Genomic DNA, 25001 nt, shown 5'->3' on the forward strand with positions numbered 1-25001 from the left:
TTTCTCAGAGCCGGGCCAGATACTGCCGTTTTCAATGGAGTGTCCCAAGAAATTTATTTTCTTTTCCAAAAAAGCTGCACTTGTTACGACTACGCTTTTCCTCTTGGGCAACGCCGGCTGGCTCATCGGAATTCTCCTTGGGTGTGTGGTTCCAACCCTATGCCCGCGTGAGTCGTACAATAACCGATAACACGGTTCCTCCATCGATAAACAAAATGCCATCACTCAATAAATTCGACGCGCAATATACAAACCGAATTCAAAACGTAACAAACCAAAAAAAACTAACATAAACTAAAAGAAACGTAATGCGACAAAAAAAAACAAATAAACGGATAACTCCCTCAAGCCATCCGTACGAATACGGAATGACTGTAAAAGGAGATTATATACGTGCGGACGGACAGAAATTGTGGTAATCGGACAACTGTGTGGGATTTAGCTGTTGATATCCCAGGCGTACCCACCCTGCCTGTATCCAAAGGCAAAATGTTTTCTTGGATACCCTTTATTTGGGCCGTGCTTGGGCTATTCCATGGCAAAGGTGAGTCTCCCGCCCCTACTGATGCTGCTTTAATGCATCATCACCATGTGGCTACAAACATACATATATTTCAGTGTGATTGAGTGTGAGTGCAAACAATGTAAACATGGAACAAGAATTTTTATATAAAAACAAAATAAAGAAGGCTTGCCAACGGCCAATGCGGTTCTTTATGTGCGCCAACATGCAAGTATGTTATGGCAAATAAATATGTATGTAGATATATGTGATGTGTATGATAAAAATATGCGCGGTACAAAAAATTATAGAAAAAATGTCTAACCAAATCCTAACGAGAGCTCTCGACAGTCATGGGCGCAATAGAAATATAAGACTAATATAAAACACTGCGCGCTACTGCAATTGGCAATCTTCGTACAATATAAGTGTATAAGAGTGTGAATTTTTATTAATTAAATAGAGCGCCAAGCTCTGTCTAGGTGCCACTTTTCTGCCTCGTTTTGGTGTTTAATGATCTATGTATATATATTTTGTTTTATCTTCCTTTTTTTTTCTCTTTTGCAGAAACTTCAATGGGCGGCGTGTGGACCCTGCAGGCCGCAGCCCATAAAAACGACACGACGTAAGGCGCGCGGGATCTATGCCGGATGTCGCTGCTCAACCGCGAACAATAGGCACGGCGCGTGGCCAAGGAACGGACTCACACCGGCTTGTCTATCCTCGCTGTCTGATGGCGCAACGGACGTGTCTGCTGTTGCGTTGTGGTGGCGCCGCTATTGCTGCTGCTACTTCTTGGGGGGCGCCTTTGCTCCGGCTGCCCACTGTCGTGCTGCTGCTGCTGCCGTGGAAAACGCTGGTTGCTGGATCTGCTGCTGTCGTTGAAGGACGCTGGTGCTGGATCTGCTGCTGTCACTGTTGCTCCGCTACATGCGGCTCGTGCTGCTACTTATGACGGCCGCTGCAAGCTGCTGTGTATGGTTCCACCGCTGTCCGAAAAACTTGGCGATATGCCGGAAAATCTATATGCCAAGGAACAAAAGGCATTTAAGCACTGGTCGGCACATTTAAGTGGATATACAGGTATGCATACAATCGGCATTAGTTCTGCCTGCATCTATATCCTTATGCTCACCTTCCGAACGGCTTCTGGTTCTTCCTTTCCTTTTGCAGGTTTCAGCACGGCCTCCAGTTCACCAAAAGAAAACACTTGCCTCGTGGGTCTGCACCGTCGCCCCAAAAAACAGGAATGGCGTGTTGCGGCTTGCCTTTTATAGGCCGGATGTCGTATGCCTGCGGATTTTTACGTCCTTGCGCATCCGTTCATCACGGCCTTGACGTTTCCCCACTTTGAGGTGCCATCGGGACACAACCCTGCGCCCTGCGTGGCTGCAGTTGCCACCATGGTGCCTTCGCTCGGTACCGCTAGATGGCGCTGCAGTACCTTTATAAATTCTTGGCGCCTTCCGTAGCGCTGCCACCTTTATTCTTCGTGACCAGCCCGATGCAACACCACCGCAAATATCCAAGTGGGCGGACGCTCGTGCCCCGAAGTGATGTTTGCGCGCATCAAACGGCTGGTGTTGTTGGAGTCCTCTGCTTCGAGTCCGGCGTTGCCTCGGATGACTACTACCGCGGCGCCCAACGTAGGGCCACACCCACTCTTGATCTTCAGGTGAGTAGCTCTGGCTGCATCCTCCTCCCTATATTCATCCATTCTGCCTTAGGACAGGCGTCACACTCGGATATCCTTTGCGTGGAATACCCCCAGCAAGTTCCCTTGCAAATCTTCCAGCTCGTATGCGTTGGTGCCGATGGATTTCCTTACGCGAGCTTTTAGAAATTTCCGCGCGAATTTCGCATTGAACGCGCGGCTGAAATCACTCAATGCAAAGTTTCGCCGGTATACCTCCTGACCGGGCGCTAGTCTTAGCCGCCGCGCACGCCGGTTATAGCGAACGCTACTGCGCTCATACGCCGCATGCAATTGTGCCTGGATTTTCTGTTGCAACAGGGATTGCCTGTCTGCTGTACACAAACGCTGCGAATTCGTGCTCGTCTAAGGACCTTAATTTCCTCGCCAATCGGTACTGCGAACCGTGCAACATCATATGTCGGCCGAATAGTGCGAAAAAAGGCGTTACTACTACTCCAGTCGCAGAATGCACGCTGTTTCTGATGGAAGGTGTAGATCCCACTCGCGGTGATCCTGCCCCAGATACGCCCGTATCGCGGACGTATAGTCCGGTTCACCCTTTCGGACGCGTTGCTTTGCGGCGAATACACCGGTGTCCGCAGATGCTTAACACCGTAGCCCTCCATCATGTCTGTAAACTGCTTGGACGTGAATTGCTTACCATTATCGGAGTGTATGACTTCTGGAACGCCGAACGTATGGAACACTTCGTTCACCAAGAAGTCGACGACGCTCCGAGTGGTGGCCTCTCGCATCGCCTTCAGGAACGTGAATTTGGTGAAGTGATCTACCACTATGAATATGAAGGCGTGCCCCTTCCTTGATCGCGGATACTTGCCCAAGAAGTCTATGTATAACTTCTGGAACGGCCTCTCCGTGACGACTTCTGCACCAATTCCCACCTGCATCCCGTAATTGGTGGCTTTCGTCTCTTTGCAGACCACGCATTTTTCGGACCACTTTCCGCAACGTCTTTGGCCATTCCCGGCCAATAAAACTTGCCGCCGCAACCAGGACAACGTCTTCAACACTCCTCCATGCGTTGACGCTTCGGTATGGGCCTTCGATATAAGCATGCCGGTTAGCGCACGCGGAAACCCACAGTTTCCACACACTGCCTTCGAGCTGATCTTCTAGCCGATTAAAGGATGTCTTTTTGTAGATCACCCCGTTTTCAATTTTTAAATCAGGTAATTTATCTTTTTGACTTGAATTTCGCTAATCAGCTCCCGATACTCCTCTGATTCGAATTCTGCGGTTTCGATACCCAACAGGTCTCCGGGAAGAAATCCAACTCCTCTAAAGTTTCGGCTTCGGTGCTTCTCTGGACAGCATATCCGCCACGATGTTGTCGGAGCCCTTCCGGTGCGTGATTTCAAAGTCGAAGCCCTGGAGCAGCAACGACCAACGAGCCAATCGCCCGGACAAATCCTTCATGGACATCAGCCATTTCAAACTGGCGTGATCGGTTATGACCGTGAATGGCATCATTTCGATGTATGGCCGGAATTTTTGTATCGCCAATACCGCCGCCAAGCACTCCTTCTCGGTCACCGAGTAGTTCACCTGGTGCTTGTTCATCTTGGCAGAAAAGAACGCAATGGGCCTCTCGTTTCCCTGCAAATCCACCTGGAATAATACGGCTCCGACGCCAATATGGGATGCGTCACATTGTACAAAAAATGGGCGTGAAAAATCCGCGTGTACCAGCACTGGCGCAGATGTGAGCGCCTTCTTCAACGCCTCAAATGCTGCAATAGCTTCGCCACCGAGTGAGAACCTACCTCCCGATCGCTTTTTCAAAGCCTCAGTGAGCGGAGCCGCTAAGGTGGCAAAATCTTTAATAAATCGCCTGTACCACCCGGCGGTTCCTAAGAAAGCTCGAACCTCCTTTACGGACCTTGGCACCTGTATGCGCTGTATCGCCTGCACCCGTTCTGGATCTGTTCGAAGCACGCCGCCGCCCACGATAAATCCCAGGTATTTCAACGTTTTAAAGCAAAACTTCGACTTTTGTAACCCTATCGTCAGGTTTGCCTCTTGAGGCATTCAGCTACTCTCTTCAGGTACTCCAAGTGCGTATCAAAATCAGCCGCGAATACTACCAAATCGTCCAGATATACTTTAACGTTGGACCTCAGTTTCATTCGGTATAACCTTGTCCATCAGCCGGCACAACCTTTGAGCGGCGTTTACACAACCCGAAAGGCATCATTGCGGAATTGGTACAAACGGTCGCCCTGGTACCGTAAACGCAGTGCACCTTCTACTGGACTCCTCCAACTCCACCTGCCAAAACGCAAATTTCAGGTCCACACTGGAAATATAATATGTCTGATCGATTCCAGATAGGATTCCCTCCACGCAAGGTAGCGGATAGGCATCTTTGACTGTCAGTTTGTTCAACTTGCGGGCATCGAGGCAAAGCGGTTTCTTGCCCGGCCGTCGCACTATGGTGGGTGCGGTTTACTCCACGGACTATCGCTTACCTCGATGACGCCAAGCGCCAGCATGCTGTCCACCTCATCCCACACAATCTTCTGCATAGCGGGTGATAGAGGTAGTGCCTGGCTTTTCACTGGCTCTGCTCCGCTGACCAATTCAATTCGGTGAGTCTCCAAAAGTAGTCTTGCCTAATCCCGCTTCTTCGAAGGTTAAAAATTCTTTTTTTACTTGTTCCAATTGCAGCTTTTGTTGTTTCATTCAATTTCCACATATCTGGTTCAGGCCTACTTCATCCTGGTCCGCATAATGCGCCACTCTATCAGCTAGCAATTCATCGAGGACAAGTCTTTTAACGTCTGGCTTTTCCGGAGGAATTAATAGTGGTTGCCAAATTAAACAGCCGCCAAAAGTCGATGCCGAAATACGCGTTCTGTTCGAGTGCTGGGCATACGTAAAATTCCATTTCTTTGGCCTCTTCTCGATACACCCACTGGTCAACGCACTCGCCCAATTACGGCTCTGTCTTCACCCGCCTGCGTTTTAATTATCGAAATGTAATTTCTGGGCACCATGCCAATCTCTTTCAGCAGTTCCAGACTGCCCTTGCCTAGCACGCTTACCGAGGGCCCCGGTATCCAGCAAACCGCAGTAGCACGTGGCCTCGTACCAGTACTTCGGCAAAAATCCTCGGATCTGCTGCTCCTTCGCGTCGCACTGCCTCGGCTACCAGCTTCTTCGTTCTGCCTTCTCACTCGGAATCGTGCTCGGGCCTTTTTAACTTTGGCTGTCACCATCCTCATCCCATCTAACTGATGTTGGGCAAAAATTCTATTACGCGCCTCCAGATATGCCCGCATCTTTTCCTCGTACGGTAAAAATTTCAACTTATTACTATATGGGGTATTTTCTTATGAAAGTCTTCTTTCAGGACCGCTCCGCTGTCATCCTGGTGGGCACCTGTGGTCGAGCGCGATTCGCCCACTTGCTCCGCACTCCGACGGCCGTTTCCCGTGCAATCGGGACAGGTTGGACTATAGGTGTCGGGCCTGCCACACCTATAACAGAAGACGCGCCTTTCCGGTGACATGCAGTCGCGGAAACTATGGCCGGCTTGTCTGCAGTTCCAGCAAACTAACGCCTGTTGCGGACGCCTTGCCAAACGCGCCTCTTCAACTACGCCGAAATCCGCCGACTCCTCCCGCCGTTAGTGTCGTCGATCAACTCCTCCACTGCCGGTGGAACGGTTTCCGCCACTAAAACGTGTGCCGCTGCGTGTTGGGAACACGCCTTCTCGCCGCTGGACCATAGCTTCCACCTCTACGCATTCGTCACGTAAGTGGTCTACCGTGTACACGCGCATCGCATACACATAACGAGCTAGTTCTATTTTTAATCCTTTTTTTATATATTTCATCATCTCGTTTTCAGATGGTGCTGTGTGGAGACGCGACGCCAGTTTCCTCATGGCATGGAAGTACTCCTCAACGCTTTCGCTTGCCTTCTGCCGTCTTTCGCGCAATTGACGCATGCGCTCGAATTCATCGGCGGCGCCTTTAAAAACGGGACAGCATGCTTCGTTTTAGTTTCTGGCCAGCTGTCTGCCCGGTGGTCCCTGACGTATTGCCAGTACCACTCGCGAGCGTGCCCAGTTACTAACAGATGGAAACTGTTTAATACTTCGGACCATGCGCAGCGACACTGCCTCTGAAGGAACTCGACCTGGAAAACGAAGTCTTCAACAGCCATTTTTTCCTTATCGCCGCTGAAAACGATGTCCCACTTTTCAACGCGGCACCATCCGGATCTGCCATTCGCCGCTACATACGGAGGAGGCGGGTCCAGCTGACCACTCCCATCGTTACGCCGGTTGCCTCTTCGACGGGCCGACTGTGCTGCGGGATTTTGCCAATTTCGAGCTGTGCTGCTGCTATTGCCAGCTCCACTGGAGGAATTAGCTGCCGCTGGCCTTGCTACTGGACGCGAAGTTCCTCTTGCTGGTTGTTAGAGGTTCGCCTGGTATTGATGCGGGCCGTTTTGGCACCGCACCCCGATTCTGGCTGACTGGCGGTTGCCATGCTCCATTTGCAGCTGAATCGCCGCTATTCGCTCGCGGTTGCAAAACTTCTTTCAACGCGCCCATCAAGTCTTGAAACCCATTCGGATTTCCTCCTGCAACACTTTGTTGATGCCCTCTTTTTGCGATTGGCGGTATGTTTCGTTCGCCTGGGCCACTGCTGCTTCTACACCGACGCGGACTACTGGCTCGGCGTCCCAGTGTACTGCTGGTGCTATGGACGGCCTCGGAGGAGTGTGCATGAGGCCACGGTGGAAAAACCTACGGCTCCTTCTAGGTGTTCCTCCAGATCATCATTTCTGGCAGTTCTCGACCCTTGTGTTATACGCCCGCGCAGAATCCTTCTCCATTTCAATCCAAAAAAAATACGCTCTGTTTTTTATAATATTTATTTATATTTTGGATTATGAATTTGTTCAGCTTTCAAGCAGGCCCCGAAGAAAAATTCGTATTAATTGGATAATTGTATATATGTATTCCAAACAATGAAAATGTTTGCAAACGCCCAAAACAACAAAAACAAATGGGCAAGAAAATATGTAGATGTACGTTGAATATGTATGATGGATAAATAAATAAATAAATAGGTACAACAATAAATAGATAAATATGTGATTTGGAATAAATAAATATGAATACAGTAGTAAAAATAAAAAAACAATCTTTAAATAAATTCACGTCCAGCTTTGCACGGAAACCAAAAAAAAAAAAATATACGCTCAACCACAAGACAAATGTAACATATGTATATGCACCAAACGTAACCACAAAGACCTAATAAATGTAAGCAATAAACAAACAAATTTTCTTTTAAACTTCTGTATATAGGGCTGAGACTCACACTCAGCCGGAACCCAAACACGGCTCCTATAATATCTACGCCTGTACAGCTGCCCTACGCCACAATCCTGCTATATTTGTTCGCTGCTACATTTATCGCCTTGACGGCGATGAACGACAGCCAACAAATTAAATGGTTGCTTCTTGACACCCAATTCTGTTTTGTGCACCATCTGCTCTGGCTCACCGTGCGTAGCGGTGCATCGCAGGCGACTTTCCTAGTCATCCTGGGCCACCGGTACTCTACGTCCACCAGGCAAACACGATGACACCACAGCGACAGTGCACCAACGAATTGACGCAAGAAATACAACAAAAACACTGAAACGAAATACAAAAAAAACGCGCATTGGAATCCCCCCATAGTACCCATTGCCTAGCGTCGTTCCAAATGGCAGTCGCAAACGAAGGGCTCATACTCGCACCTTCGTGACTTACTGTCCATGTCCACACCCGCTTGCAGTTGGTGCTATAAGGGATTCCGTCCCTACCATACCGATCGTCGGCCCCTAGCCATCGGCTTTATTTATTTTTTTCCTATCTAAATTCTCAGCCTGCGTACGGCGGCTGCCTAGACTCCTCCCCAAAAGTGGTACAGGGCCCTAAACAACTCCACCTACTTCTTGGCATTAAAATTCAAACATCCAAGTTGGGCGCCATATTGTTACGACTACGCTTTTCCTCTTGGGCAACGCCGGCTGGCTCATCGGAATTCTCCTTGGGTGTGTGGTTCCAACCCTATGCCCGCGTGAGTCGTACAATAACCGATAACACGGTTCCTCCATCGATAAACAAAATGCCATCACTACAATAAATTCGACGCGCAATATACAAAACCGAATTCAAAACGTAAACAAACCAAAAAAACTAACATAAACTAAAAGAAACGTAATGCGACAAAAAAAACAAATAAACGGATAACTCCCTCAAGCCATCCGTACGAATACGGATGACTGTAAAAGGAGATTATATACGTGCGGACGGACAGAAATTGTGGTATCGGACAACTGTGTGGGATTTAGCTGTTGATATCCCAGGCGTACCCACCCTGCCTGTATCCAAAGGCAAAATGTTTCTTGGATACCCTTTATTTGGGCCGTGCTTGGGCTATTCCATGGCAAAGGTGAGTCTCCCGCCCCTACTGATGCTGCTTTAATGCATCATCACCAACGTTGCGACCATTAAAATTAACAATTAATTTTCAGTTTATGTGGCTACAAACATACATATATTTCAGTGTGATTGAGTGTGAGTGCAAACAATGTAAACATGGAACAAGAATTTTTATATAAAAACAAAATAAAGAAGGCTTGCCAACGGCCAATGCGGTTCTTTATGTGCGCCAACATGCAAGTATGTTTATGGCAAATAAATATGTATGTAGATATATGTGTATGTGTATGATAAAAATATGCGCGGTACAAAAAATTATAGAAAAATGTCTAACCAAATCCTAACGAGAGCTCTCGACAGTCATGGGCGCAATAGAAATATAAGACTAATATAAAACACTGCGCGCTACTGCAATTGGCAATCTTCGTACAATATAAGTGTATAAGAGTGTGAATTTTTTATTAATTAAATAGAGCGCCAAGCTCTGTCTAGGTGCCACTTTCTGCCTCGTTTTGGTTTTAATGATCTATGTATATATATTTTGTTTTATCTTCCTTTTTTTTCTCTTTTGCAGAAACTTCAATGGGCGGCGTGTGGGACCCTGCAGGCGCAGCCCATACAAACGACACGACGTAAGGCGCGCGGGATCTCTGCCTGATGTCGCTGCTCAACCGCGAACAATAGGCACGGCGCGTGGCCAAGGAACGGACTCACCGGCTTGTCTATCCTCCGCTGCTGATGGCGCAGACGGACGTGTCTGCTGTTGCGTTGTGGTGGCGCCGCTATTGCTGCTGCTACTTCTTGGGTGGGCGCCTTTGCTCCGGCTGCCACTGTCGTTGCTGCTGCTGCCGTTGAAAACGCTGGTGCTGGATCTGCTGCTGTCGTTGAAGACGCTGGTGCTGGATCTGCTGCTGTCACTGTTGCTCCTGCTACGATGCGGCTCGTGCTGCTACTTATGACGGCCGCTGCAGCTGCTGTGTATGGTTCCACCGCTGTCCGAAAACTTGGCGATATGCCGGAAAATCTATATGCCAAGGAACAAAAGGCATTTAAGCACTGGTCGGCACATTTAAGTGGATATACAGGTATGCATACATCGGCATTAGTTCTGCCTTGCATCTATATCCTTATGCTCACCTTCGAACGGCTTCTGGTTCTTCCTTTCCTTTTGCAGGTTTCAGCACGGCCTCCAGTTCACCAAAAGAAAACACTGCCTCGTGGGTCTGCACCGTCGCCCCAAAAAACAGGAATGGCGTGTTGCGGCTTGCCTTTTATAGGCCGGATGTCGTATGCCTGCGGATTTTTACGTCCTTGCGCATCCGTTCATCACGGCCTTGACGTTTCCCCACTTTGAGGTGCCATCGGGACACAACCCTGCGCCTGCGTGGCTGCAGTTGCCACCATGGTGCCTCGCTCGGTACCGCTAGATGGCGCTGCAGTACCTTTATAAATTCTTGGCGCCTTCCGTAGCGCTGCCACCTTTTATTCTTCGTGACCAGCCCGATGCAACACCACCGCAAATATCCAAGTGGGCGGACGCTCGTGCCCCGAAGTGATGTTTGCGCGCATCAAACGGCTGGTGTTGTTGGAGTCCTCTGCTTCGAGTCCGGCGTTGCCTCGGATGACTACTACCGCGGCGCCCAACGTAGGCCACACCCACTCTTGATCTTCAGGTGAGTAGCTCTGGCTGCATCCTCCTCCCTATATTCATCCATTCTGCCTTAGGACAGGCGTCACACTCGGATATCCTTTGCGTGGAATACCCCCAGCAAGTTCCCTTGCAAATCTTCCAGCTCGTATGCGTTGGTGCCGATGGATTTCCTTACGCGAGCTTTTAGAAATTTCCGCGCGAATTTCGCATTGAACGCGCGGCTGAAATCACTCAATGCAAAGTTTCGCCGGTATACCTCCTGACCGGGCGCTAGTCTTAGCCGCCGCGCACGCCGGTTATAGCGAACGCTACTGCGCTCATACGCCGCATGCAATTGTGCCTGGATTTTCTGTTGCAACAGGGATTGCCTGTCTGCTGTACACAACGCTGCGAATTCGTGCTCGTCTAAGGACCTTAATTTCCTCGCCAATCGGTACTGCGAACCGTGCAACATCATATGTCGGCCGAATAGTGCGAAAAAAAGGCGTTACTCCAGTCGCAGAATGCACGCTGTTTCTGATGGCCACTTCAATTTCCGGAAGGTGTAGATCCCACTCGCGGTGATCCTGCCCCAGATACGCCCGTATCGCGGACAGTATAGTCCGGTTCACCCTTTCGGACGCGTTGCTTTGCGGCGAATACACCGGTGTCCGCAGATGCTTAACACCGTAGCCCTCCATCATGTCTGTAAACTGCTTGGACGTGAATTGCTTACCATTATCGGAGTGTATGACTTCTGGAACGCCGAACGTATGGAACACTTCGTTCACCAAGAAGTCGACGACGCTCCGAGTGGTGGCCTCTCGCATCGCCTTCAGGAACGTGAATTTGGTGAAGTGATCTACCACTATGAATATGAAGGCGTGCCCCTTCCTTGATCGCGGATACTTGCCCAAGAAGTCTATGTATAACTTCTGGAACGGCCTCTCCGTGACGACTTCTGCACCAATTCCCACCTGCATCCCGTAATTGGTGGCTTTCGTCTCTTTGCAGACCACGCATTTTCGGACCACTTCCGCAACGTCTTTGGCCATTCCCGGCCAATAAAACTGCCGCCGCAACCAGGACAACGTCTTCAACACTCCTCCATGCGTTGACGCTTCGGTATGGGCCTTCGATATAAGCATGCCGGTTAGCGCACGCGGAACCCACAGTTTCCACACACTGCCTTCGAGCTGATCTTCTAGCCGATTAAAGGATGTCTTTTTGTAGATCACCCCGTTTTCAATTTTTAAATCAGGTAATTTATCTTTTTGACTTTGAATTTCGCTAATCAGCTCCCGATACTCCTCTGACTCGAATTCTGCGGTTTCGATACCCAACAGGTCTCCTGGGAAGAAATCCAACTCCTCTAAAGTTTCGGCTTCGGTGCTTCTGGACAGCATATCCGCCACGATGTTGTCGGAGCCCTTCCGGTGCGTGATTTCAAAGTCGAAGCCCTGGAGCAGCAACGACCAACGAGCCAATCGCCCGGACAAATCCTTCATGGACATCAGCCATTTCAAACTGGCGTGATCGGTTATGACCGTGAATGGCATCATTTCGATGTATGGCCGGAATTTTTGTATCGCCAATACCGCCGCCAAGCACTCCTTCTCGGTCACCGAGTAGTTCACCTGGTGCTTGTTCATCTTGGCAGAAAAGAACGCAATGGGCCTCTCGTTTCCCTGCAAATCCACCTGGAATAATACGGCTCCGACGCCAATATGGGATGCGTCACATTGTACAAAAAATGGGCGTGAAAAATCCGCGTGTACCAGCACTGGCGCAGATGTGAGCGCCTTCTTCAACGCCTCAAATGCTGCAATAGCTTCGCCACCGAGTGAGAACCTACCTCCCGATCGCTTTTTCAAAGCCTCAGTGAGCGGAGCCGCTAAGGTGGCAAAATCTTTAATAAATCGCCTGTACCACCCGGCGGTTCCTAAGAAAGCTCGAACCTCCTTTACGGACCTTGGCACCTGTATGCGCTGTATCGCCTGCACCCGTTCTGGATCTGTTCGAAGCACGCCGCCCGCCCACGATAAATCCCAGGTATTTCAACGTTTTAAAGCAAAACTTCGACTTTTGTAACCCTATCGTCAGGTTTGCCTTCTTGAGGCATTCAGCTACTCTCTTCAGGTACTCCAAGTGCGTATCAAAATCAGCCGCGAATACTACCAAATCGTCCAGATATACTTTAACGTTGGACCTCAGTTCATTCGGTATAACCTTGTCCATCAGCCGGCACAACCTTTGAGCGGCGTTACACAACCCGAAAGGCATCATGCGGAATTGGTACAACGGTCGCCCTGGTACCGTAAACGCAGTGCACCTTCTACTGGACTCCTCCAACTCCACCTGCCAAAACGCAAATTTCAGGTCCACACTGGAAATATAATATGTCTGATCGATTCCAGATAGGATTCCCTCCACGCAAGGTAGCGGATAGGCATCTTTGACTGTCAGTTTGTTCAACTTGCGGGCATCGAGGCAAAAGCGGTTCTTGCCCGGCCGTCGCACTATGGTGGTGCGGTTACTCCACGGACTATCGCTTACCTCGATGACGCCAAGCGCCAGCATGCTGTCCACCTCATCCCACACAATCTTCTGCATAGCGGGTGATAGAGGGTAGTGCCTGTCTTTCACTGGCTCTGCTCCGCTGACCAATTCAATTCGGTGAGTCTCCAAAGTAGTCTTGCCTAATCCCGCTTCTTCGAAGGTTAAAAATTCTTTTTTTACTTGTTCCAATTGCAGCTTTTGTTGTTCATTCAATTTCCACATATCTGGTTCAGGCCTTACTTCATCCTGGTCCGCATAATGCGCCACTCTATCAGCTAGCAATTCATCGAGGACAAGTCTTTTAACGTCTGGCTTTTCCGGAGGAATTAATAGTGGTGCCAAATTAAACAGCCGCCAAAAGTCGATGCCGAAATACGCGTTCTGTTCGAGTGCTGGGCATACGTAAAATTCCATTTCTTTGGCCTCTTCTCGATACACCACTGGTAAACGCACTCGCCCAATTACGGCTCTGTCTTCACCGCCTGCTGTTTTAATTATCGAAATGTAATTTCTGGGCACCATGCCCATCTCTTTCAGCAGTTCCAGACTGCCCTTGCCTAGCACGCTTACCGAGGCCCCGGTATCCAGCAAACCGCGTAGCACGTGGCCTCGTACCAGTACTTCGGCAAAAATCCTCGGATCTGCTGCTCCTTCGCGTCGCACTGCCTCGGCTACCAGCTTCTTCGTCTGCCTTCTCACTCGGAATCGTGCTCGGGCCTTTTTAACTTTGGCTGTCACCATCCTCATCCCATCTAACTGATGTTGGGCAAAAATTCTATTACGCGCCTCCAGATATGCCCGCATCTTTTCCTCGTACGGTAAAAATTTCAACTTATTACTATATGGGGTATTTTTCTTATGAAATTCTTCTTTCAGGACCGCTCCGCTGTCATCCTGGTGGGCACCTGTGTCGAGCGCGATTCGCCCACTTGCTCCGCACTCCGACGGCCGTTTCCCGTGCAATCGGGACAGGTTGGACTATAGGTGTCGGGCCTGCCACACCTATAACAGAAGACGCGCCTTTCCGGTGACATGCAGTCGCGGAAACTATGGCCGGCTTGTCTGCAGTTCCAGCAAACTAACGCCTGTTGCGGACGCCTTGCCAAACGCGCCTCTTCAACTACGCCGAAATCCGCCGACTCCTCGCCGTTAGTGTCGTCGATCAACTCCTCCACTGCCGGTGGACGGTTTCCGCCACTAAAACGTGTGCCGCTGCGTGTTGGGAACACGCCTTCTCGCCGCTGGACCATAGCTTCCACCTCTACGCATTCGTCACGTAAGTGGTCTACCGTGTACACGCGCATCGCATACACATAACGAGCTAGTTCTATTTTTAATCCTTTTTTTATATATTTCATCATCTCGTTTTCAGATGGTGCTGTGTGGAGACGCGACGCCAGTTTCCTCATGGCATGGAAGTACTCCTCAACGCTTTCGCTTGCCTTCTGCCGTCTTTCGCGCAATTGACGCATGCGCTCGAATTCATCGGCGGCGCCTTTAAAACGGGACAGCATGCTTCGTTTTAGTTCTGGCCAGCTGTCTGCCCGGTGGTCCCTGACGTATTGCCAGTACCACTCGCGAGCGTGCCCAGTTACTAACAGATGGAAACTGTTTAATACTTCGGACCATGCGCAGCGACACTGCCTCTGAAGGAACTCGACCTGGAAAACGAAGTCTTCAACAGCCATTTTTTCCTTATCGCCGCTGAAAACGATGTCCCACTTTTCAACGCGGCACCATCCGGATCTGCCATTCGCCGCTACATACGGAGGAGGCGGGTCCAGCTGACCACTCCCATCGTTACGCCTGTTGCCTCTTCGACGGGCCGACTGTGCTGCGGGATTTTGCCAATTTCGAGCTGTGCTGCTGCTATTGCCAGCTCCACTGGAGGAATTAGCTGCCGCTGGCCTTGCTACTGGACGCGAAGTTCCTCTTGCTGGTGTTAGAGGTTCAGCCTGGTATTGATGCGGCCGTTTTGGCACCGCACCCCGATTCTGGCTGACTGGCGGTTGCCATGCTCCATTTGCAGCTGAATCGCCGCTATTCGCTCGCGGTTGCAAAACTTCTTTCAACGCGCCCATCAAGTCTTGAAACCCCATTCGGATTTCCTCCTGCAACACTTTGTTGATGCCCTCTTTTTGCGATTGGCGGTATGTTTCGTTCGCCTGGGCCACTGCTGCTTCTACCACCGACGCGACTACTGGCTCGGCGTCCCAGTGTACTGCTGGTGCTATGGACAGCCTCGGAGGAGTGTGCATGAGGCCACCGGTGGAAAAACCTACGGCTCCTTCTAGGTGTTCCTCCAGATCATCATTTCTGGCAGTTCTCGACCTTGTGTTATACGCCCGCGCAGAATCCTTCTCCATTTCAATCCAAAAAAAATACGCTCTGTTTTTTTATAATATTTATTTATATTTTGGATTATGAATTTGTTCAGCTTTCAAGCAGGCCCCGAAGAAAAATTCGTATTAATTGGATAATTGTATATATGTATTCCAAACAATGAAAATGTTTGCAAACGCCCAAAACAACAAAAACAAATGGGCAAGAAAATATGTAGATGTACGTTGAATATGTATGATGGATAAATAAATAAATAAATAGGTACAACAATAAATAGATAAATATGTGATTTGGAATAAATAAATATGAATACAGTAGTAAAAATAAAAAAACAAATCTTTAAATAAATTCACGTCCAGCTTTGCACGGAAACCAAAAAAAAAAAAAATATACGCTCAACCACAAGACAAATGTAACATATGTATATGCACCAAACGTAACCACAAAGACCTAATAAAATGTAAGCAATAAACAAACAAATTTTCTTTTAAACTTCTGTATATAGGGGCTGAGACTCACACTCAGCCGGAACCCAAACACGGCTCCTATAATATCTACGCCTGTACAGCTGCCCTACGCCACAATCCTGCTATATTTGTTCGCTGCTACATTTATCGCCTTGACGGCGATGAACGACAGCCAACAAATTAAATGGTTGCTTCTTGACACCCAATTCTGTTTTGTGCACCATCTGCTCTGGCTCACCGTGCGTAGCGGTGCATCGCAGGCGACTTTCCTAGTCATCCTGGGCCACCGGTACTCTACGTCCACCAGGCAAACACGATGACACCACAGCGACAGTGCACCAACGAATTGACGCAAGAAATACAACAAAAACACTGAAACGAAATAACAAAAAAACGCGCATTGGAATCCCCCCATAGTACCCATTGCCTAGCGTCGTTCCAAATGGCAGTCGCAAACGAAGGGCTCATACTCGCACCTTCGTGACTTACTGTCCATGTCACACCCGCTTGCAGTTGGTGCTATAAGGGATTCCGTCCCTACCATACCGATCGTCGGCCCCTAGCCATCGGCTTTATTTATTTTTTTCCTATCTAAATTCTCAGCCTGCGTACGGCGGCTGCCTAGACTCCTCCCCAAAAGTGGTACAGGGCCCTAAACAACTCCACCTACTTCTTGGCATTAAAAATTCAAACATCCAAGTTGGGCGCCATATTGTTACGACTACGCTTTTCCTCTTGGGCAACGCCGGCTGGCTCATCGGAATTCTCCTTGGGTGTGTGGTTCCAACCCTATGCCCGCGTGAGTCGTACAATAACCGATAACACGGTTCCTCCATCGATAAACAAAATGCCATCACTACAATAAATTCGACGCGCAATATACAAAACCGAATTCAAAACGTAAACAAACCAAAAAAACTAACATAAACTAAAAGAAACGTAATGCGACAAAAAAAACAAATAAACGGATAACTCCCTCAAGCCATCCGTACGAATACGGATGACTGTAAAAGGAGATTATATACGTGCGGACGGACAGAAATTGTGGTATCGGACAACTGTGTGGGATTTAGCTGTTGATATCCCAGGCGTACCCACCCTGCCTGTATCCAAAGGCAAAATGTTTCTTGGATACCCTTTATTTGGGCCGTGCTTGGGCTATTCCATGGCAAAGGTGAGTCTCCCGCCCCTACTGATGCTGCTTTAATGCATCATCACCAACGTTGCGACCATTAAAATTAACAATTAATTTTCAGTTTATGTGGCTACAAACATACATATATTTCAGTGTGATTGAGTGTGAGTGCAAACAATGTAAACATGGAACAAGAATTTTTATATAAAAACAAAATAAAGAAGGCTTGCCAACGGCCAATGCGGTTCTTTATGTGCGCCAACATGCAAGTATGTTTATGGCAAATAAATATGTATGTAGATATATGTGTATGTGTATGATAAAAATATGCGCGGTACAAAAAATTATAGAAAAATGTCTAACCAAATCCTAACGAGAGCTCTCGACAGTCATGGGCGCAATAGAAATATAAGACTAATATAAAACACTGCGCGCTACTGCAATTGGCAATCTTCGTACAATATAAGTGTATAAGAGTGTGAATTTTTTATTAATTAAATAGAGCGCCAAGCTCTGTCTAGGTGCCACTTTCTGCCTCGTTTTGGTTTTAATGATCTATGTATATATATTTTGTTTTATCTTCCTTTTTTTTCTCTTTTGCAGAAACTTCAATGGGCGGCGTGTGGGACCCTGCAGGCGCAGCCCATACAAACGACACGACGTAAGGCGCGCGGGATCTCTGCCTGATGTCGCTGCTCAACCGCGAACAATAGGCACGGCGCGTGGCCAAGGAACGGACTCACCGGCTTGTCTATCCTCCGCTGCTGATGGCGCAGACGGACGTGTCTGCTGTTGCGTTGTGGTGGCGCCGCTATTGCTGCTGCTACTTCTTGGGTGGGCGCCTTTGCTCCGGCTGCCACTGTCGTTGCTGCTGCTGCCGTTGAAAACGCTGGTGCTGGATCTGCTGCTGTCGTTGAAGACGCTGGTGCTGGATCTGCTGCTGTCACTGTTGCTCCTGCTACGATGCGGCTCGTGCTGCTACTTATGACGGCCGCTGCAGCTGCTGTGTATGGTTCCACCGCTGTCCGAAAACTTGGCGATATGCCGGAAAATCTATATGCCAAGGAACAAAAGGCATTTAAGCACTGGTCGGCACATTTAAGTGGATATACAGGTATGCATACATCGGCATTAGTTCTGCCTTGCATCTATATCCTTATGCTCACCTTCGAACGGCTTCTGGTTCTTCCTTTCCTTTTGCAGGTTTCAGCACGGCCTCCAGTTCACCAAAAGAAAACACTGCCTCGTGGGTCTGCACCGTCGCCCCAAAAAACAGGAATGGCGTGTTGCGGCTTGCCTTTTATAGGCCGGATGTCGTATGCCTGCGGATTTTTACGTCCTTGCGCATCCGTTCATCACGGCCTTGACGTTTCCCCACTTTGAGGTGCCATCGGGACACAACCCTGCGCCTGCGTGGCTGCAGTTGCCACCATGGTGCCTCGCTCGGTACCGCTAGATGGCGCTGCAGTACCTTTATAAATTCTTGGCGCCTTCCGTAGCGCTGCCACCTTTTATTCTTCGTGACCAGCCCGATGCAACACCACCGCAAATATCCAAGTGGGCGGACGCTCGTGCCCCGAAGTGATGTTTGCGCGCATCAAACGGCTGGTGTTGTTGGAGTCCTCTGCTTCGAGTCCGGCGTTGCCTCGGATGACTACTACCGCGGCGCCCAACGTAGGCCACACCCACTCTTGATCTTCAGGTGAGTAGCTCTGGCTGCATCCTCCTCCCTATATTCATCCATTCTGCCTTAGGACAGGCGTCACACTCGGATATCCTTTGCGTGGAATACCCCCAGCAAGTTCCCTTGCAAATCTTCCAGCTCGTATGCGTTGGTGCCGATGGATTTCCTTACGCGAGCTTTTAGAAATTTCCGCGCGAATTTCGCATTGAACGCGCGGCTGAAATCACTCAATGCAAAGTTTCGCCGGTATACCTCCTGACCGGGCGCTAGTCTTAGCCGCCGCGCACGCCGGTTATAGCGAACGCTACTGCGCTCATACGCCGCATGCAATTGTGCCTGGATTTTCTGTTGCAACAGGGATTGCCTGTCTGCTGTACACAACGCTGCGAATTCGTGCTCGTCTAAGGACCTTAATTTCCTCGCCAATCGGTACTGCGAACCGTGCAACATCATATGTCGGCCGAATAGTGCTAAAAAAGGCGTTACTCCAGTCGCAGAATGCACGCTGTTTCTGATGGAAGGTGTAGATCCCACTCGCGGTGATCCTGCCCCAGATACGCCCGTATCGCGGACAGTATAGTCCGGTTCACCCTTTCGGACGCGTTGCTTTGCGGCGAATACACCGGTGTCCGCAGATGCTTAACACCGTAGCCCTCCATCATGTCTGTAAACTGCTTGGACGTGAATTGCTTACCATTATCGGAGTGTATGACTTCTGGAACGCCGAACGTATGGAACACTTCGTTCACCAAGAAGTCGACGACGCTCCGAGTGGTGGCCTCTCGCATCGCCTTCAGGAACGTGAATTTGGTGAAGTGATCTACCACTATGAATATGAAGGCGTGCCCCTTCCTTGATCGCGGATACTTGCCCAAGAAGTCTATGTATAACTTCTGGAACGGCCTCTCCGTGACGACTTCTGCACCAATTCCCACCTGCATCCCGTAATTGGTGGCTTTCGTCTCTTTGCAGACCACGCATTTTCGGACCACTTCCGCAACGTCTTTGGCCATTCCCGGCCAATAAAACTGCCGCCGCAACCAGGACAACGTCTTCAACACTCCTCCATGCGTTGACGCTTCGGTATGGGCCTTCGATATAAGCATGCCGGTTAGCGCACGCGGAACCCACAGTTTCCACACACTGCCTTCGAGCTGATCTTCTAGCCGATTAAAGGATGTCTTTTTGTAGATCACCCCGTTTTCAATTTTTAAATCAGGTAATTTATCTTTTTGACTTTGAATTTCGCTAATCAGCTCCCGATACTCCTCTGATTCGAATTCTGCGGTTTCGATACCCAACAGGTCTCCTGGGAAGAAATCCAACTCCTCTAAAGTTTCGGCTTCGGTGCTTCTGGACAGCATATCCGCCACGATGTTGTCGGAGCCCTTCCGGTGCGTGATTTCAAAGTCGAAGCCCTGGAGCAGCAACGACCAACGAGCCAATCGCCCGGACAAATCCTTCATGGACATCAGCCATTTCAAACTGGCGTGATCGGTTATGACCGTGAATGGCATCATTTCGATGTATGGCCGGAATTTTTGTATCGCCAATACCGCCGCCAAGCACTCCTTCTCGGTCACCGAGTAGTTCACCTGGTGCTTGTTCATCTTGGCAGAAAAGAACGCAATGGGCCTCTCGTTTCCCTGCAAATCCACCTGGAATAATACGGCTCCGACGCCAATATGGGATGCGTCACATTGTACAAAAAATGGGCGTGAAAAATCCGCGTGTACCAGCACTGGCGCAGATGTGAGCGCCTTCTTCAACGCCTCAAATGCTGCAATAGCTTCGCCACCGAGTGAGAACCTACCTCCCGATCGCTTTTTCAAAGCCTCAGTGAGCGGAGCCGCTAAGGTGGCAAAATCTTTAATAAATCGCCTGTACCACCCGGCGGTTCCTAAGAAAGCTCGAACCTCCTTTACGGACCTTGGCACCTGTATGCGCTGTATCGCCTGCACCCGTTCTGGATCTGTTCGAAGCACGCCGCCGCCCACGATAAATCCCAGGTATTTCAACGTTTTAAAGCAAAACTTCGACTTTTGTAACCCTATCGTCAGGTTTGCCTTCTTGAGGCATTCAGCTACTCTCTTCAGGTACTCCAAGTGCGTATCAAAATCAGCCGCGAATACTACCAAATCGTCCAGATATACTTTAACGTTGGACCTCAGTTCATTCGGTATAACCTTGTCCATCAGCCGGCACAACCTTTGAGCGGCGTTACACAACCCGAAAGGCATCATGCGGAATTGGTACAACGGTCGCCCTGGTACCGTAAACGCAGTGCACCTTCTACTGGACTCCTCCAACTCCACCTGCCAAAACGCAAATTTCAGGTCCACACTGGAAATATAATATGTCTGATCGATTCCAGATAGGATTCCCTCCACGCAAGGTAGCGGATAGGCATCTTTGACTGTCAGTTTGTTCAACTTGCGGGCATCGAGGCAAAAGCGGTTCTTGCCCGGCCGTCGCACTATGGTGGTGCGGTTACTCCACGGACTATCGCTTACCTCGATGACGCCAAGCGCCAGCATGCTGTCCACCTCATCCCACACAATCTTCTGCATAGCGGGTGATAGAGGGTAGTGCCTGTCTTTCACTGGCTCTGCTCCGCTGACCAATTCAATTCGGTGAGTCTCCAAAGTAGTCTTGCCTAATCCCGCTTCTTCGAAGGTTAAAAATTCTTTTTTTACTTGTTCCAATTGCAGCTTTTGTTGTTCATTCAATTTCCACATATCTGGTTCAGGCCTTACTTCATCCTGGTCCGCATAATGCGCCACTCTATCAGCTAGCAATTCATCGAGGACAAGTCTTTTAACGTCTGGCTTTTCCGGAGGAATTAATAGTGGTGCTAAATTAAACAGCCGCCAAAAGTCGATGCCGAAATACGCGTTCTGTTCGAGTGCTGGGCATACGTAAAATTCCATTTCTTTGGCCTCTTCTCGATACACCACTGGTAAACGCACTCGCCCAATTACGGCTCTGTCTTCACCGCCTGCTGTTTTAATTATCGAAATGTAATTTCTGGGCACCATGCCAATCTCTTTCAGCAGTTCCAGACTGCCCTTGCCTAGCACGCTTACCGAGGCCCCGGTATCCAGCAAACCGCGTAGCACGTGGCCTCGTACCAGTACTTCGGCAAAAATCCTCGGATCTGCTGCTCCTTCGCGTCGCACTGCCTCGGCTACCAGCTTCTTCGTCTGCCTTCTCACTCGGAATCGTGCTCGGGCCTTTTTAACTTTGGCTGTCACCATCCTCATCCCATCTAACTGATGTTGGGCAAAAATTCTATTACGCGCCTCCAGATATGCCCGCATCTTTTCCTCGTACGGTAAAAATTTCAACTTATTACTATATGGGGTATTTTTCTTATGAAATTCTTCTTTCAGGACCGCTCCGCTGTCATCCTGGTGGGCACCTGTGTCGAGCGCGATTCGCCCACTTGCTCCGCACTCCGACGGCCGTTTCCCGTGCAATCGGGACAGGTTGGACTATAGGTGTCGGGCCTGCCACACCTATAACAGAAGACGCGCCTTTCCGGTGACATGCAGTCGCGGAAACTATGGCCGGCTTGTCTGCAGTTCCAGCAAACTAACGCCTGTTGCGGACGCCTTGCCAAACGCGCCTCTTCAACTACGCCGAAATCCGCCGACTCCTCGCCGTTAGTGTCGTCGATCAACTCCTCCACTGCCGGTGGACGGTTTCCGCCACTAAAACGTGTGCCGCTGCGTGTTGGGAACACGCCTTCTCGCCGCTGGACCATAGCTTCCACCTCTACGCATTCGTCACGTAAGTGGTCTACCGTGTACACGCGCATCGCATACACATAACGAGCTAGTTCTATTTTTAATCCTTTTTTTATATATTTCATCATCTCGTTTTCAGATGGTGCTGTGTGGAGACGCGACGCCAGTTTCCTCATGGCATGGAAGTACTCCTCAACGCTTTCGCTTGCCTTCTGCCGTCTTTCGCGCAATTGACGCATGCGCTCGAATTCATCGGCGGCGCCTTTAAAACGGGACAGCATGCTTCGTTTTAGTTCTGGCCAGCTGTCTGCCCGGTGGTCCCTGACGTATTGCCAGTACCACTCGCGAGCGTGCCCAGTTACTAACAGATGGAAACTGTTTAATACTTCGGACCATGCGCAGCGACACTGCCTCTGAAGGAACTCGACCTGGAAAACGAAGTCTTCAACAGCCATTTTTTCCTTATCGCCGCTGAAAACGATGTCCCACTTTTCAACGCGGCACCATCCGGATCTGCCATTCGCCGCTACATACGGAGGAGGCGGGTCCAGCTGACCACTCCCATCGTTACGCCTGTTGCCTCTTCGACGGGCCGACTGTGCTGCGGGATTTTGCCAATTTCGAGCTGTGCTGCTGCTATTGCCAGCTCCACTGGAGGAATTAGCTGCCGCTGGCCTTGCTACTGGACGCGAAGTTCCTCTTGCTGGTGTTAGAGGTTCAGCCTGGTATTGATGCGGCCGTTTTGGCACCGCACCCCGATTCTGGCTGACTGGCGGTTGCCATGCTCCATTTGCAGCTGAATCGCCGCTATTCGCTCGCGGTTGCAAAACTTCTTTCAACGCGCCCATCAAGTCTTGAAACCCCATTCGGATTTCCTCCTGCAACACTTTGTTGATGCCCTCTTTTTGCGATTGGCGGTATGTTTCGTTCGCCTGGGCCACTGCTGCTTCTACCACCGACGCGACTACTGGCTCGGCGTCCCAGTGTACTGCTGGTGCTATGGACGGCCTCGGAGGAGTGTGCATGAGGCCACCGGTGGAAAAACCTACGGCTCCTTCTAGGTGTTCCTCCAGATCATCATTTCTGGCAGTTCTCGACCTTGTGTTATACGCCCGCGCAGAATCCTTCTCCATTTCAATCCAAAAAAAATACGCTCTGTTTTTTTATAATATTTATTTATATTTTGGATTATGAATTTGTTCAGCTTTCAAGCAGGCCCCGAAGAAAAATTCGTATTAATTGGATAATTGTATATATGTATTCCAAACAATGAAAATGTTTGCAAACGCCCAAAACAACAAAAACAAATGGGCAAGAAAATATGTAGATGTACGTTGAATATGTATGATGGATAAATAAATAAATAAATAGGTACAACAATAAATAGATAAATATGTGATTTGGAATAAATAAATATGAATACAGTAGTAAAAATAAAAAAACAAATCTTTAAATAAATTCACGTCCAACTTTGCACGGAAACCAAAAAAAAAAAAATATACGCTCAACCACAAGACAAATGTAACATATGTATATGCACCAAACGTAACCACAAAGACCTAATAAAATGTAAGCAATAAACAAACAAATTTTCTTTTAAACTTCTGTATATAGGGGCTGAGACTCACACTCAGCCGGAACCCAAACACGGCTCCTATAATATCTACGCCTGTACAGCTGCCCTACGCCACAATCCTGCTATATTTGTTCGCTGCTACATTTATCGCCTTGACGGCGATGAACGACAGCCAACAAATTAAATGGTTGCTTCTTGACACCCAATTCTGTTTTGTGCACCATCTGCTCTGGCTCACCGTGCGTAGCGGTGCATCGCAGGCGACTTTCCTAGTCATCCTGGGCCACCGGTACTCTACGTCCACCAGGCAAACACGATGACACCACAGCGACAGTGCACCAACGAATTGACGCAAGAAATACAACAAAAACACTGAAACGAAATAACAAAAAAAACGCGCATTGGAATCCCCCCATAGTACCCATTGCCTAGCGTCGTTCCAAATGGCAGTCGCAAACGAAGGGCTCATACTCGCACCTTCGTGACTTACTGTCCATGTCACACCCGCTTGCAGTTGGTGCTATAAGGGATTCCGTCCCTACCATACCGATCGTCGGCCCCTAGCCATCGGCTTTATTTATTTTTTTCCTATCTAAATTCTCAGCCTGCGTACGGCGGCTGCCTAGACTCCTCCCCAAAAGTGGTACAGGGCCCTAAACAACTCCACCTACTTCTTGGCATTAAAAATTCAAACATCCAAGTTGGGCGCCATATTGTTACGACTACGCTTTTCCTCTTGGGCAACGCCGGCTGGCTCATCGGAATTCTCCTTGGGTATGTGGTTCCAACCCTATGCCCGCGTGAGTCGTACAATAACCGATAACACGGTTCCTCCATCGATAAACAAAATGCCATCACTACAATAAATTCGACGCGCAATATACAAAACCGAATTCAAAACGTAAACAAACCAAAAAAACTAACATAAACTAAAAGAAACGTAATGCGACAAAAAAAACAAATAAACGGATAACTCCCTCAAGCCATCCGTACGAATACGGATGACTGTAAAAGGAGATTATATACGTGCGGACGGACAGAAATTGTGGTATCGGACAACTGTGTGGGATTTAGCTGTTGATATCCCAGGCGTACCCACCCTGCCTGTATCCAAAGGCAAAATGTTTCTTGGATACCCTTTATTTGGGCCGTGCTTGGGCTATTCCATGGCAAAGGTGAGTCTCCCGC

At 49.1% G+C, this 25001-nt stretch overlaps 3 protein-coding genes across 7 annotated transcripts; all 3 read left to right on the forward strand.

Moving 5' to 3' along the window:
- Positions 1-12425: 12425 nt before the first annotated feature.
- Positions 12426-14410, forward strand: LOC115633611. Of its 2 annotated transcripts, XR_003996379.1 has the most exons (5): positions 12432-12976; positions 13055-13302; positions 13400-13677; positions 13736-14135; positions 14232-14410. XR_003996379.1 is itself a non-coding variant. In XM_030531045.1 (4 exons), exons 3-4 carry the CDS (start codon positions 13892-13894, stop codon positions 14324-14326), a joined length of 339 nt encoding a protein of 112 aa, XP_030386905.1. In that variant the 5' UTR covers positions 12426-13302; positions 13400-13677; positions 13736-13891; the 3' UTR covers positions 14327-14410. The 2 variants fall into 2 exon arrangements, 1 of the variants encoding a protein (XP_030386905.1); XM_030531045.1 differs by having other exon boundaries at positions 12426-13302.
- Positions 14411-17775: 3365 nt separating this feature from the next.
- On the forward strand, positions 17776-18921 carry LOC115633610. Of its 3 annotated transcripts, none has more exons than XR_003996378.1 (3): positions 17776-17918; positions 18008-18506; positions 18559-18921. XR_003996378.1 is itself a non-coding variant. In XM_030531044.1 (2 exons), exons 1-2 carry the CDS (start codon positions 18337-18339, stop codon positions 18745-18747), a joined length of 354 nt encoding a protein of 117 aa, XP_030386904.1. In that variant the 5' UTR covers positions 17977-18336; the 3' UTR covers positions 18748-18921. The 3 variants fall into 3 exon arrangements, 1 of the variants encoding a protein (XP_030386904.1); XR_003996377.1 differs by having other exon boundaries at positions 18564-18921; XM_030531044.1 differs by lacking the exon at positions 17776-17918 and having other exon boundaries at positions 17977-18506; positions 18564-18921.
- Positions 18922-21347: 2426 nt separating this feature from the next.
- On the forward strand, positions 21348-22555 carry LOC115633612. Of its 2 annotated transcripts, none has more exons than XM_030531048.1 (4): positions 21348-21447; positions 21545-21822; positions 21881-22280; positions 22377-22555. In XM_030531048.1, the coding sequence occupies exons 3-4, from the start codon at positions 22037-22039 to the stop codon at positions 22469-22471; spliced, it is 339 nt and encodes a 112-aa protein (XP_030386908.1). In that variant the 5' UTR covers positions 21348-21447; positions 21545-21822; positions 21881-22036; the 3' UTR covers positions 22472-22555. The 2 variants fall into 2 exon arrangements, with proteins under 2 accessions (XP_030386908.1, XP_030386909.1); XM_030531049.1 differs by having other exon boundaries at positions 21545-21817.
- The last annotated feature ends 2446 nt before the right edge of the window (positions 22556-25001 follow it).

This window comes from Scaptodrosophila lebanonensis, unplaced genomic scaffold (genome assembly GCF_003285725.1).
Source record: "Scaptodrosophila lebanonensis strain 11010-0011.00,11010-0021.00 unplaced genomic scaffold, SlebRS2 tig00001488-arrow-arrow-pilon, whole genome shotgun sequence".
Lineage (NCBI taxonomy): Eukaryota > Metazoa > Arthropoda > Insecta > Diptera > Drosophilidae > Scaptodrosophila > Scaptodrosophila lebanonensis.

Bases quoted from the DNA above. Each gene is read 5' to 3' on its own strand.
- LOC115633611 (XM_030531045.1), top strand. From the start codon at position 13,892: ATGCAGTCGCGGAAACTATGGCCGGCTTGTCTGCAGTTCCAGCAAACT. The intron at 14,136-14,231 runs GTAAGTGGTCTA...TCTCGTTTTCAG, and splicing joins CACCTCTACGCATTCGTCAC to ATGGTGCTGTGTGGAGACGC.
- LOC115633610 (XM_030531044.1), top strand. From the start codon at position 18,337: ATGCAACACCACCGCAAATATCCAAGTGGGCGGACGCTCGTGCCCCGA. The intron at 18,507-18,563 runs GTGAGTAGCTCT...GCCTTAGGACAG, and splicing joins CACCCACTCTTGATCTTCAG to GCGTCACACTCGGATATCCT.
- LOC115633612 (XM_030531048.1), top strand. From the start codon at position 22,037: ATGCAGTCGCGGAAACTATGGCCGGCTTGTCTGCAGTTCCAGCAAACT. The intron at 22,281-22,376 runs GTAAGTGGTCTA...TCTCGTTTTCAG, and splicing joins CACCTCTACGCATTCGTCAC to ATGGTGCTGTGTGGAGACGC.